The 15,250-nt window shown below is 34.1% G+C and overlaps 1 protein-coding gene across 2 annotated transcripts in view; it reads left to right on the plus strand.

Moving 5' to 3' along the window:
* The window catches only part of ADAM23 (ADAM metallopeptidase domain 23), a 67,794-nt gene that overhangs the window by 25,963 nt on the left and 26,581 nt on the right, over positions 1-15,250 (plus strand). For both annotated transcript variants that reach the window (XM_051624115.1, XM_051624114.1), the window contains exons 6-15: positions 19-82; positions 975-1,047; positions 1,577-1,650; positions 2,548-2,613; positions 5,276-5,347; positions 7,928-8,094; positions 9,500-9,584; positions 10,384-10,474; positions 11,937-11,985; positions 14,219-14,318. In XM_051624115.1, the coding sequence (XP_051480075.1) occupies positions 19-82; positions 975-1,047; positions 1,577-1,650; positions 2,548-2,613; positions 5,276-5,347; positions 7,928-8,094; positions 9,500-9,584; positions 10,384-10,474; positions 11,937-11,985; positions 14,219-14,318 (841 nt within the window). The remainder of the gene's footprint in view (positions 1-18; positions 83-974; positions 1,048-1,576; positions 1,651-2,547; positions 2,614-5,275; positions 5,348-7,927; positions 8,095-9,499; positions 9,585-10,383; positions 10,475-11,936; positions 11,986-14,218; positions 14,319-15,250) is intronic.

The raw sequence follows: 15,250 nt of genomic DNA on the forward strand, positions 1-15,250 counted from the left end.
TTTTTCTCCTTATTCTAGTGGAATGTTTGAAGATAGTACTTATTTGTACCTGATAGAACCAATGGATCTGACTCACAGCGCTGTAAGTTCATTTTTATATAATTTATTTGGTTTGGGAAAGAGAGTGGTCAAGGAATAGCAAATTAAAGTATTAGAATAAATTGATAAGTGAGTGAATATGAGATAAATATCTTTCACACAGCATGTAGTTTATTCAGCTTGGTGAATCCTAACTATAGTAGATGCTATATTAAACTTTTTTTCCCCCCTCAAAAAAAACCCCAAACAAAAACCCAGAAAAAAATTGCCATATTTTCCTCCAGTGTGTTAAGTATTTCTTATGGGAGTTACAGAATGGAAGCATCCTACTCGTTGAAAAGAACTGCTTGTTTTGGCAGGCTCTGCAGAGGAGGTGTTACGGAAGAAAATATAACTGTCTTCTAGAGCAGATGCCAAAATGTGGTAATTTGGGGCATGTCAGACTTGTAAAGAAAACACACATTAAAAATCTTCTAGGTTTTAAGTGTTGAATACACCAATAAACCAGGGTTAAACAGTCCTATTAAAGATAGCATATTGATTAGTTCCTTGCATTTTGCTGCAATTAGGTATATTTTTGTGATATATAGCAATAGTTACTTTTCATCTGTGGGAGCAAGATACACTCTCTAATTTGATTTCTTGGAGTAAATGCTCTGTATTCTCTGACACTAAGGATTTTAGAGGAGTTTTATCAAATAATCACAAAGACATCTGTGATATTTCATTTCAGCAAATGTGCTGAAGCAGAGAGGCTCCATGATTTGCACAGGATTGCAGTTAGATTGCTTCAAATTAGTGCTATGCCCAAGTGGTGCTAGGGTTGCTTGCATTTTATAGAAAACATAATAAAAATTATAAATACTGAAAGAACTGCCTCAATTTTCACTTGACGTGATTAAATAGAAGAAAATGTCACTTATTTTTTTTATCAGGAAAACAGAAGCAGGCCACATATCATTCAAAGAACTTATGGAACACAAGCATCCAAGCAGTTGCAGGACCTTGGTATGTCTTTGCTTATGTTACGAGTTTTTCTATATTGGAAATAATTGTATATATAACTTGAAAAATTTGAATATTAGGCTAACTGTCTGTATAAAATTGCTGATTATTTGGGAAAAAATTGAAAAATAGATACTAACTTGACTTTTTTCACAATTATTGCAATGGAATTTAGACTTGTCAAAAAGTATCTAAAAGATTTCCAACTGTTAAGACCTGTATTTAGCGTTCTTCTGCAAATCATTTAATGTAATCAATTATATTAATGCTATAGAGGACACAAGATGGGAAACATATATTCTATGCCCAGGTTATAATCTCTTTACCTCCCCTTGCATGCTGTAATTCTAACTTTAGATTTCTAGTCTACTTGAGTTTTGATATGAAATATTTTATTTTATATGTATTTTTTTTAAACGAACTTTTCAATATCAAAGGTTCTAATTTTGATGATCTTTACCTACTTTTGGTTTGGACAGTGTACATTAGTTTAAAATAATGCCATGAATCTCTTAAATTGTAATTTGTGCAGAGACTGAATCTAGTTCTGAATGGCCCTTTCTGTCTGAACTACAGTGGCTGAGGAGAAAGAGAAGAAAGAGAGCAGTGAGTAGAAGTGTGACTGAGTTAAGACAATTTATAAAACCAAACCCACTAATTTCTCAATTATTTTAATGTTGAGAGAACATATGCTTTTGTAAAGAAATATTGGTAGCTTGATATTGTCCCATAATACAATTATCAAATTATAAACCAATAAGAGTATTCTTTAAAAATAGGTATTTGGAGAAAACTGGATAAACTACACATCAGTTGAATGGAAGTTTAGTAGTGAAAATTGGTTCAGAAAGTGATGAATTTCAATGTCTGAGTCTACTTGAGGATAAAGAATAATTTTGAATGAAGTCTTGCTACTTTGTAGTTACCTGACTTTATTTTTGTTTGGCTTGTTAAGTAGCATGATTAATTAAAAATCCAAATGAGAACACCCTGAGTTGGGCTGTTCAGAGAACAGAAGTGGACAGTCCTCATGTGTATGTGTCAGAGTTAGGAGAATAATTGAGTTGAATAAGATTAATCTGTATCTCTTCACTGAGTTGCACACTCCACAAAGTATTTTTTGAGTGTCCATCTGTTTTTAGTAACTTATTTCCTTATTAAATCTGTGACGAACAGTATACTAGGCCAAGAGTTTTCAATGTTTGAGGTTTTTCTCCTTTGTGGAAGTAAGAGAGGCGGAAAGCAATGGTGGCTTCTGTGCTGAACCAAAAAGAATAGACTCTGAACATCTTTAATGATGTAACTCAGATTCTCAGCCAGTGTTTATCATAACTCAGTAAGTTCCTGGAGCTATGATTATTTACCCTAGTTGAACATCTGACCCAATTTTTACAGGCTTACACACCTTATGTAATATTTATGGATAAACCTATTAAGTCAGCTGCAGTTACTTTTTTACATCCCTACATCTTGATTTCTCAGAGAATTTCTTTAATCCATCAGGTATCTCGTGGAGTCTTTGAAGAAATGAAATATCTGGAGCTCATGATAGTCAATGACCATAAAATGGTAAGTATATCAATTCAGTGGTAAACTTCCTTTTGACTATAGTTTGTAGGTTGTTGTACAGCACTGTGCTGCATCAGCTAGTTTTGAGTGAACTATTTTGTTTATCAGCAGCTGTTAACATTTGTAAGGCACTGTACAGGCTGTAATACCTAATAATGCTTAATCTTACCTAAGATTTTATACAGTAATTATGTACTCAAACTACATCTGAAAAACTTCAGTATCATATGGATAATTTAATGTGCTCATAACCAGCACAGTAAAGCAACCATTTATGTCCAGAACAAAAACAAAGACACATTCTAAAACTATCCTATCCTTAAAGTAAAAAAGAAAGGGGTCAAAGTTCAGTTTTAGTAACTTAAATTTTAATGCAGCAAAGCTTATAGACAAAACTGCCTGCTTATTCATCCTGGCTATTCCACACTAACAAGCAGGATTCATAGTGAAGTGCAAGGCAAGTTCTTTGTTTGATTCAGAATGTGTTTCTCATTTGATTAAAAAAGAAAAAAAAAAGGGGAGGAGCTCATTTTTTTTTCCTTTTTGTCTTGAGTGATGACTGGAAGAAATCAGACCAGCTGACATTTGTTATTTCAGTGTTACTGCTTTCACTAATTATCACAAGTAAGGCTATCAAAGTGTCCATGTGCCAACCCTATGAAGAATCAGGACAGGCAGGCCTGGGGAGTAATGAGTTTTGTAAACCTGAACAAGGATTTAAAACCCCTTTTTTGAAAAGCATCACAAATTTTAATCCAATAGCTGTATTTTAGCTACAGCATATCTGTTATGGAAAATACTCAGTGTAGGTTTAGAAGATTTCTAGTAACAAAGAATATACTGCAACCGGCCACAAGTGACTCTAAAACCAGCTTGATTGTGCCTCATTCTGAGCCCTGGTCTTGCTTAGCTTTCTGTACTTTTAAGCTTTTCTGCTTACCAGTAGAGGGCAGATTTCTCCTGCAGCAAGATTCTGTGTTGGAAGAAGTATCTTAAACCTCTTTGGCCATTGTATTGTTAAGTGGTTAATATTAAGTATTTTCACAAAATTGTCCTTTTGTGTTACACTAAAGACACAGCTAAACGTATTTAATTAGATTGTTGCACTTTTCACTGACTTTGCTTAATATCTGTTTTAGGAGCTGTTTTTAAACACATTATGTTGTGTATTGTTATTGATTTTGGCATTTAAATACTTTCATGAAAACCAATAATATTTTCCAAAGGATATTGTTTTACCTTTCAACTTCTGGGAATGCTTAGGATGGGCTCAAAATAAAAAAACACAGCCACTCTTTCCCCATCCCCAATTATTTTATTCTACTATCATGGTTTCTTAGTGACCAAACAAGAGTCCACTGATATGGATACTGTTCTTGGTGTAGGTCTTAAGTGGCCACTGGCACTGTAGCTGAAAGTGCTTTGTTTTGAGGATATATATATATATATATAGTTATAGGGAAGGGGGTCTCTGCAAACCTCTGTTGTAGAATCTTTGGTTATTAAAGCCTGCTGTGAATTGCTGAAGCATTGTGGAACTTAATAGTGCAGAACTGTGTATGTGAAAGTGAAATCTTTCTGCAGTCAAATGAGTGTCATCATTAAGTTTGGTGAACTTTTTATTATCTCCATATAAAACTAGATTGCTTATCCAAAAATAACTTGAATTTAAAGGAATGGAAAATTTGTTATCTAATAATACAGTTTGTGTGTCACCCTTCTGACTTTTAATTTGATAAACAGATTTTTTAATTTTGAAAATGTGTATTCCTGTTTTACTTTCATCTTCACACCAAGCATAATTCTGAAAAACCAGGGAATTTGTTTGTTTTGTAGCTCTGTTTTGGGAAGGCAGTTAATAATTAACTTATTTGATGAGAGTCTCTATTCAGAAGAGAGTCAGACCATCTTGTTTCACAGTCTCTTTCTGGGTGCTGTGTTTTGGAGTGGGAATAGGTGACACTTTCATGGAACTTTATAACGTTTGGTCGTGAGGTGATGAGATTTGTTGCTTTTAACCAGTAGTTTCAATTAGTAAGACTTTTACCTCCTTTGTTTATAGAAATGGAAAAAATAATTAAGTGAAAACTTAAGATGTTCAAGTTGTTCTCTTTCCACATTCAAGCACATACTTACTTTTACTATGCACTACTTCCTTTTTGCCTTTTGGTATAACTAATGCTACTTGTCATAGAAGTCTGGGGCTGTAGTAGAGACATGATGCCTTTGCCAAGAGCTGTATACAGGACAAAGTAAATGTGTCATCTTCGTGTCTTATCATCATGGAACGTGGCTAGTGCAGTGTGATATTTAATTCATCAGGATAAGCAGAATTTTAATGGATAGGGAGGGCATCCTTTCAATTTTGAGGTCAGATTTATGTTCATCTTTACCTGTAATTTTGTTTCAAACATTTGAACTCTGATACTCTGATTTAGATAACTAAATAGGGTGTTTCTTGTGGCTAAATCTCCTTCTGTAGATGTGAAAGGCTGTCTAGCAGACATGGCTTCTTTTATTTTCCAGGGATTCTTGAATATGAGAGAAAGCTTTTTCTTTTCCCTTAATCTTTCTTAAACTATTCTTTTTCGTTTCTTGCTGTAAAAATAAAGTATTAGTAATAAATGTTTAAGTTCTCACTGTGTTCTACTTTTCCTTTTAGTTCAGAAAGCACCGATCTTCAAATGCATACACAAACAATTTTGCGAAGTCTGTGGTAAACCTTGTAGATGCTGTAAGTATCAGTATTTCTTCTGAAAACATTATCACTGACTTTGGTAATTTAGTGCTGTATTTAAGAAGTTAATGTTAATACGTACCAGAATAAAAAAAATAAGCAGCTATAAAAATTAGATTTAAAAACTTAATTCCAGTTCTCCTCTGCAGAAGAGTAGACTGGGCTGAATGTGTAAGAAAGCATCAAATTATCCTTGATGTTTTTCTCAAAGCTTGCAACTGCCAGAGTTTGCCCTTGGCAGGAGGGATTTCAGACTTGAAGGCACTTTCAGTATCTATCACTGCTTAAGAACAGGAATTAATTGAGTTTAGATTCATGAAGCAAATCTCACCACAAGTGATTGAAGCTGCAAGTATAGTTCACAGGATACATGTATCTACTGGGAGAAAAAGAGATCCTGAATAAAATTTCTCCTTTATAAGTCTGTATTTACTGCTTAAAAAAATGCCATTGTAGTACATTACAGATACCATATATGTACCTGAGACTAAATTTAGGACAATTTCACATAGAGCTTATAAGCTTAAAGTTGTGGTAAATTATTTTTTTTCTCTTTTTGCTACACATGTAGTGAACACACACATTTCAGACCTGTGTTTGCAGTGAAAATAGGATAGATTCTCTAGTAGTGATGAATACAACAGCTAGCAAAATTCTGACTCAAAGTGCCTTTCTGTGTGATGTCACTGATACCAACTGAACTGCATGATACAATTCAATGCAAATCATTGTCAACAGTTTGTTTAGTTCAGAGGAAGCAATACAGTCTTTGTTCTAAATATTGTACCTATGAAATGTTGCATGTACTGTATGTATATTGAAAACTTAGGTGAATATGTTTATAATACATGAAATTCTGGAGGTGTTTTGGAATATTTTTGTGTGATGGTTTGAAAATGCCAGTAGTCTGAAAAAAGGTATGATAGCAGATAAAAATGCAAATAATTTAAATAGTATTTCTGCAATTTATATTGGACATTCCCAAAGGAAGGGTGACAACTTAATTTTTTTCCAATCTGATAATTATTTCTTCTGCGTAGGAACAAAAGTTATTTTATCTTCTTCCCTTTCTGTGACTGTTCCTTCTGTTCTTCCATTTTTATTTGCTGTATGTGTGTATCCAGAAACATTCCGTTTCTCTCAGGTGTAGAATTCAGTCACCTCATAGAGATCTTGAAAAATGACATATTAATGGCCTTCTCTTTAAACAAGGTTTAAAAGGGAAAAGGATTTTGGCTTTCATAAGCTTCCAGGTTCTCTGCCCATTTTTTCCTTCTGGTTTGCTTCAGGAAACAGAGTTTTCCTCTCAGCAAACACAAGTGAATTCTTTATTGATCCAGCCATATATAATTCATGTGGTTTAATTTTACTGATTTTTCTCATGTTTTTAACTATTTTCTGTGTATGGCCTCAGCTTGTCTCTCTCAGACTGATGTGTATTAATATTATTTTTTCTGTCAAAAGTTCCTGGACAAAATTGAGCTTAGCTGGTTTCTCTCTCTTGCTCTTACATTTATTGCCTTTTTTTTTCTAAGCTGAATATTATACATTGACTTTTTTATAAGGATAATGCTGCCTTGAAAAAAAAGGCTGGCATGCTCGTTGGTGCTAGTTTATTCAGTATAAATATCTACCATCACTACAGGAGGATATTTGCAATCAATTTTGAGTACTGTAGGTTTAATTTGACAAAAAGATAAAGCACATATTTAATACGGAGCCTCATGAGAGTGACCAAATAACTTGCTTTTTGTGTATTTTACGTATTAGGCAGCCTATGGACTAATTATCCAGCACTTACAGATCATAACTAAGTTTGATCAGTAAGTTTTCTTTGTGTCCAATGTAATTTTTAGTGGGCAGACTGTATTGTGGACAAGGAATGCATCTTTTGTAAATCTGCAAGTTCTGAATAACCTTAATTAAATTTGACATCTGATGACCTGAACCTAAAGAGACCAGCAGTTTTATTTAAAAATCCAGTATAATGCACAAAGTTAAAATGGATATTTTAAAGCAATTTTGTCATTATTAGGGCCTGATTGTAGTTTTCTTGTCTATTATTACAGTGACATTAATAGAAAAGTTAATGTTCCTTCTTAATTCTCACATTACTTGACTAGCATTAAGTGGTCATACTACAAATGAAAATCAAGCATAATATGAATTAAATTTTTGATATATTGGAGAACAGTAATTGTTTAATCTTGACTTTAGAATTTACGTTGGCTATTCTTTTTCTTTCAGATTACTCAGTGTACCCTAACATTTCTTCTTTGCTGATTTTTGTACAGGTTTCCTGAAAAACTAGTGGTGAAATTATTTGACCTGAGAATTTTAAAGGAAAGGGAGTAGCTCAAAAAGAGATCAGCAAGGTTTTTTTTGTTCTCTAAAACATTAAATTTAAGTTGATCAGAATATTAGCTTTTAAGAAATCCAAGGCAGTACCAGCTAACTGTTTCCCTGTGTTTCCTTCCTGCTTCATCCCTCTTGTCCTTCCGCTTAATTCTTCACTGGCTAACTGTGCATGTTTGACCCAGTGTTCTACTCCTGTGCCTGTCATGTCTCTGCCCTCAGATATACAAAGAACAGCTGAACACCAGGGTGGTTCTTGTGGCTGTGGAAACTTGGACAGACAGAGATCGTATTAATATTCACCCTGACCCTCTGCAGATGCTTCATGATTTCTCCAAGTATCGACAGCACTACATCAAACAACATGCTGATGCTGTGCACCTGCTCTCGTATGTACTGTTACACAATGGTCTAGACTATTACAGTTTTATATACTTTTCTGTCTACTACTTTTGTCTACCTGTCTCTTGCTTACTTTTTGGCTTGGTAGTCACTACATGAAACAACATCTGCCTTAGGAAGCTTAATCTATTTTTTAACATGTTAGTCTGTTTTTAATAGGTGTAGTATATACCATGGTCATGTAGATGGGTATCTATAGCAAAATTTTAGTGTCTTTACAACCTGAAGACAGTGTCATATATTTGAAGTGTCTTCTGATGAGCCCTTAAGGACACCTAGTTTTGCTAATCAGGTGTGTCATTTCCCATTAAAGAGCAGAAGAGGGCAGAACTGACAGTAATATGTGTTGCCACAATAGCATTCCAGTTACTGTATTTATTCACACATGTAGCTGCAGTGATGATTTGTTAATGGAAAGTCTCCTCCTCTAGGGTCGTAATGAATTGTTTTCTGAGACACAATGCATTGACTTCACTTGTATTGCTAGACACAACATCAACCTTGAGCAACAGTATTTTTCTACTTCACAGCATGGTAATTAAAGAGGAGGAAGAGTGTGTTGCCCTGTGCAGTATAAAGATCTTAAGCCTTCTCCTAGCAGCATGACACTACAAGGATGGAGTGACAAATGTCTTCCATGTGATTCTCCTATAATTCATCTTCTGCAGAAGAAGATAAAAATAGGGGTTGAAGAATTTCCTTCAGCCTCTGTACAGCTGTACTGCTGTAATCAAGCATTGCAACACAAAGCTCATTGATTAAAAAAACCCCAAAGGGACACTGATGCTGCTATTGTAAAAGAATTTAATTTTCAAAGATTAGTGTCATTTGCTATGCATGCCCAAGACTGTATAGATTTATTACTATGCCTATGAAATTAGAATAGGTATAATTTATAATAATTTATAGGCATCTTATAGAATACTTTATATATTCCAGATTACATTAACTAAATTAGCTGTTCTTAAAAAAAATATTTAAATAAAATTATGTGCTAGATCAGTGGTTCAGAAACTCCTGCCCAAGTGATTGATGATAAATGAAAGGAAGCAGGGTTAAAGATGAGTATTAAATTACTTTCCTTTTAGGGTATACTTGTCAGTCTTTCCATTTGGAGTTGAAACAAGAACATGAACTGGTTTGGATTAAGAGCATAATGAAAAAAAATTCGCAACACTGATACATTTCAGTACAAAATTCCTTCTTGACAAATTAAATTGACTGTTTTTATATATCAGTGTTCTGTTTGTAAATTTGAAGTTCCTTTTGATGTTAAATGCGGCTTAATTTGCAAGCAATCTATCATAGTATGTGTGAAAGTGTGATCTTTCAGTAAGTTCTTGGTGCCCAATGTCAATGTGTTGATTTTTTTTATTTTTATTTGTTTGTAAGGAATGTGACATTTCATTACAAAAGGAGCAGCTTAAGTTACTTTGGAGGGGTTTGCTCTGTGACCAGAGGAGTAGGAGTGAACGAGGTAATTTTTTTACATGGCTAAAGGAAAATAAAATAGAAACTATACATTATAACCTCAGAGGGATATAAAGCCCTTATATAGAGCTTTGAAGATAACTTACGAATTAAAAAGATAGGATTTTCACAGCCAGCCTTCTTGTATCATCATTAAACTACTGCTCATTGTGCTTTTATTTTTAAGAAGCATTCCTCTTGTCTGCATTATTCTCTTAATAAGATCTTAAATTGCCTTTTATTATATTTGACAGGAATTTAGATCAAAAAATCTCAGTCAGGAGTATTTGAAATACAGCACTGAACATACTTTTGGCTCTTTTCACTATAAGAAGCTTGATCTTCTGAGGTGCTGGTGACATGCAATTCTTACTGATTTTTTTAAAGTTAAAACTAGAAAAATTTGGTCCCTGTGTACATATATTTTTAAAATTTTAGTACTATTTTTTCTCAGTGCAGTGTTAAATCAGTAATTAAAACCTCCTGTTTTAACATGAGTTAATCATACTACACAAAATTATATTACTTATATATCAAACAGACTCTTTTCTGTAGGTTAACCAGTGGACAGGGATTCCCCTCAGGTAAAAAGAGGAAATTTTTTTCCATTATGTACTTAATTGCGCTGAATTTCCTTATATGCACACAGAACTTTGGTTGGCTATACAGAATTACTGAAGTAGTGGGTATGTAGTAAGCCAGAATGAGCCGCTGTAGCGTTCAGTGTGGTGTTCCTTACAGTAACTTTAGTAACTTAATTTTTTATTTTGTTTTAATTATGCTCCTCTGCTCCTCTTGAAACGCAGTATGGTCTTCCTTTGGCCATGGCACAGGAACTAGCACAAAGTCTTGCTCAGAACCTTGGAATACAGTGGGAGCCGGCTGCCAGGAAACCGAGTATGTACATGGACATGCAGTCTTCTTTTGTTCTCCTTAGCTGGATACAGCTATGTAGCCCTCATTTTGCAATTATTTTGGTGATGTCCTGCGTCAGGAGGTTATATTTATAACCAACATTCAAAGGTCTAATAGTAAAAATACCATTTATTTAACTCGGAAATCTTTATCATAAAGAAATCTGAAATTCTTACAGAAATATCTTTGACTTCTAAAAATACAAAAATGCCTGATTTATAATTGGAGGAATAGTAAGAAGCTGGAACCTAGTCCAGGATTATTTGTTATCTTGCTGTGACTGGGGTGGCCTTAACACATGTAGACTGTAGGTACAAAAGCTGCTGCAAAAGCCCTTTTTGGGGCTAAATAAAATTGTTGGATTCTTCTACTCAAATCTTGTAAAAAATTGGCTAATTTCTCTCTTTGTTTCTTTAAAAACGTGAATGATAATGCTGACTTTATTTTGGATTCACTTCAGAGATCTGTGAATTAGGAAACAATGTGGAAAAGTTCAGGCAATGTTGTTTTGTAAAGCATCACTTTTGAATTGTAAAAATTGCTAAACTGTTTTCTATATAATTGTTTTTTGATTACAGGTAAAACAGAGTTCATACAATTTGTAAATCAGAATCTTTTTTAACTGAAATTTAGGGGTTTTAAAAATGATAGCTTACTTTCCTTATTTGGATACACTTTATAGAGAAAGATTAATGAAAGACCTGCAATAGAGCAGGAATAACCATAGAAGTAATCCGTGAATATTTTTTGTGGAGAAACAGTATGGATTTGCTGTAGTAACTACAAAACAGAACCTTTCTTCTTGAAAATACTACTTCTTTGGTAGATACTTTTTATGGATAGTTTATAACTTCTGTTTTACCAGCCATAAGATGTTGATATTTTGTTTTTATTTTATGAATTTGGTCACTGTTGACTTACATGCTATAGCTGTAAGTAAACTGTAAATCCATTTTCACTCAACTACTTTTTCTAATGAATGATTGGCTGATTTGCACATTACTGTTAATAATTCTAAGCCAAAGGGAAAAAATGTGGCCTGTCCAATAAGAATTCTCCTTCAGGGTGTTCTGTACATATTTTAGAGAGGAGGAAATGTAAACGTGTAATCATCAGTGTGTGCTGCACATACTGCCTGTTTTGAAAGCATGGAGGGAAGAACGCTTCCAGCTATTTTTAGCTTTCTATACTGCCTGAAACTTTGTGTTGAGTCTAAGAACATGCCCATGCAGTAATTTGAAAGTACCACATTTATATTAAATATATTAGTATCTCTTCAGGTGGGCTGGTTTCTTTTGTAGGCCTAGAATCTGTACAGCCAAGGAACCATCTAATTTTTGTGTAATTAGTCAAGGTCCATTTTTATAGTGAGTACTTTATGTTGATTGTAAGCATATTTATAACTGCTTTCCTTTTCTGTTGTATTTTGGTCTTGTCTGAGAAGAGTGTGACTGCACTGAATCCTGGGGTGGTTGCATCATGGAGGAAACAGGGTATGTCATAACTATCAGTAACCAAGGCTCTGGAATGAGTTCATAGTTTACATTATGACATAAACTTTTATATATTGGGTTTTGTCCATGTGTTTTAGTACTAACAAACGAAAAACTAGAAGAGTTGGAACAACCCAGACATAGAGAAATTATTTCAATTTTCAGTAACTAATTCCCTTTGCTATTCACATTTTTTAAAGTTATTAAGAAATCATATTTTGAAGTGCAATACAGTGTAACAATGCCTTGCTATACTTAGAATGATTGAAAAGTAAGGAATAGATATTTTTCATTAAATAAATCCAGTTATACTTTTACATGCAGCTAAAAAAGTGTTGTAATACATTTTATATAAGTATTATTTCTGTTTTCCTCCTAAATTTTAATTGTTTCCCCCCCAATTCCTTTAGAATTCTAGTTTGAGTGAACAGATCTCTGCTTCTGTTCCAGTGACTAAAAGCAGAAACCTGAAGTTTTCAGCAAGGGCTCTCAATCCTTAGCTAAATAGTAAAGTCTGAAGGGAAAGCACATCTATATATAGGAGGAAACCAGGTTTCATTGTCCTGTACCCTCACACACTGCCAAAAATTCTTTCCTCTGTACTGTAAGCAATTGATTAGAAGAGGAAAGCTTCTGAAACAGGTTTTTTGAGTCTTATAAATCACTTCTGTCAGAATTCTTGCCCGCTGTGGACGCTTGATTGCAAAAATCCCAGAGAAAATTAGTTATAAAAAAGACAGAAGGAGCTTAGTTTCCTTGTATGGTATTAGTAAATTGGTTCTTCAGAAGAATTACTCTTATAGTCTTGTAGACTTGTAATCATCATGTGAATGCAACAGAAAATTACTCAGTAAGTTTGCTTCTGGAATACAAAGTAAGGCATTGATCAGGATAGATTCTAGCTTCCTTCCTGTGGTGAACTCATCAAAGTATCAGTCTCAGAAGGAAATACCAATAGGAGAGGTTGTGGGAGAAAACTCTACTGTAGATAAGGTAATGATGAAAAAAATATGGCAGGAGCAGATGATAGTCACCCAGAAGCTGAAAAAGGATGTGACTGTTGAAATGAGAACATAGTTAGCTGCAGTGTAAAACCTTTTTGCTTAACTCTGTGAGTGCCAGAAGACATTTTTAAATATAGAATTATTCAATGGGGAAATGTCAGCTAAGTAGCAGTGAACTGCTCAGAAGAGAATGGAGAACCTCCTTATGGCATGGTTACCCCCATCTTTTATTGTGTGAATAGTTTTCATTCCCAGATCTCAAAACATGGCTAATAAAAATACCAGACAGTTTCTATGTCAGAAATTAATAATAAAGTATGTTTGCATCAGGCTGGGAAGAAGGTGGAGATGAGGAAATAGGAGAGAGGTTTGTAACATCATGAACAACATAGCAAATTATTACTGTTTCTTCCAGTGTAAGAACTAGAGAGACATGAAATGAGACTAGCAAATAGGTGACAGAAAAAAAACATTAATAAATTGTTCTTCTACCAATCTGTAATTAAGCTGTGAAACTTCTTGCTATAGCAGCTTGTAGATACTAAAAGATTTTGGGCAAATTCATGGGAAATAATACAATGAACATTATTAAATAAGACAAAACAAGGCTTCCTTAGAAATTTGTTGAGCTGAAAATTGTTTAAAGCCAGACAAATATTCTGCAAGTAGTAGTATAGTGCTCTGTTCTCTGCTTTTCCCCAGGCCTATTCTGAGGGCCAGAATCAGACACTGAATTTGGGTAAAGCAGATTTTTAGGCTGACCTTACACAGCTGTTCTTACAGCTACAACTGCTTTTACTTTAAAATTAACCTTATTAACAGGATCAGATTAATTGAAAAGTTCTCAAGCCCTCGCATGAGATCAGGGATCTGGAATGTAATCTGTCTTTTAAACTGAAGCTGTAGGGAAAACAAACGCAAGAGAATACTGCATTATGCATGAACCTGAGAGGGTGCACAGCAGCTATTATGGTATGTGGTTTCACATTATTAAGAAGACTACAGTTTCATGTATCATAGATCTATAGAAATAGACAAATGCAAAATGGTTTAAGACTTTTGTTCTGATTTTACTGTTTGAGAATAAGACTGAGCTAACATAATGTTGCACACAGTGGTTGTAAGAAACTGGGATTTACAGTATTAAAAAATGTTGTGACCCGACCACCCCCTTCCAGTAACTGTTAGTGTTTCAAGGCATTTACTCAGCTACTCCTTTGCCATTTTAGGGTATTCCATTCCAGGAAATTCTCCAAATGCAGCATTGCAGAATACAAAGAATTTTTACTTCGTGGGGGAGGTGCCTGTCTTTTCAACAGGCCAACAAAGGTAATAAGTATCTTGGTAGTCAGCACTTCTGCTAAACATTGTAATGAACATGTAATAATTTCACTAACGCCCATCTATTCTCAAATTTATTCTAATGTTTATGTGTATGTTTGCTTGGAAGTAGCTTGTTCATTCCCATAACATTTAAAAAAATCTTAAGAGGATTGCAACTTGTTTTCCATCCAATTAATCATATTGAAACAATGACAAATATCACAGATGATTTTTCACAGCTAGGTACATCCCCATTCAGCATAAATACACTACTTATTAAGCTGGAAGTAGTGCAAAATAAATCCAGAAGTGAGGTTGCAGTGCATGCTCCACATTCACTCGATTCTTGGACTTTTTGCCTTAGGTTTTTAAAAAGAGAGCTAATTACCACACTAGGAATTTTAAAACAATAGCTTACTTCATATAGATAGTAGCAGTTTGTGGTTGTTTTCAAAGTTAACTTCATTTCAGATGCACATCTGGCTAACTGTAATTTATAACTGTTTCCTTGTACCTTCTATTGCTTGTTTTCACAAAAAAAATTATCATGGTAATAATTTTTTCTAAGGCAATATTAGCATGACATCCTTCTAAAGCTGAGTAGTATGAAAGTATTTTGTGCAGGTCTTTTTGCAAAGTAAGATCATCCAAAATAGTAATATTCTATTTAATCATGGTGTCAAACTTGCTGTCCTAGTAGAATTTAATACCATGAGACTTATCAGGCTATTCTGTTTACTGTGCTGTATCCTTTGGTAGACCAAAGGATCTGATAGACCAGTTAAGTAAAAGAATTGTGCTTGTTAATGTTTTTTAATCCTTTCCCAGTGTACCAATCTTTGCTTAGAGAATAAGAATGTAAGAATTCTTACAGAACAGAGTAAATAGAAAAAACCCACAGCTTCATTTTTTGTGATTGTTGTCTAGCAAGGTAGTGT

This window comes from Apus apus, chromosome 6 (assembly GCF_020740795.1).
Source record: "Apus apus isolate bApuApu2 chromosome 6, bApuApu2.pri.cur, whole genome shotgun sequence".
Taxonomy (NCBI): Eukaryota; Metazoa; Chordata; class Aves; order Apodiformes; family Apodidae; genus Apus; species Apus apus.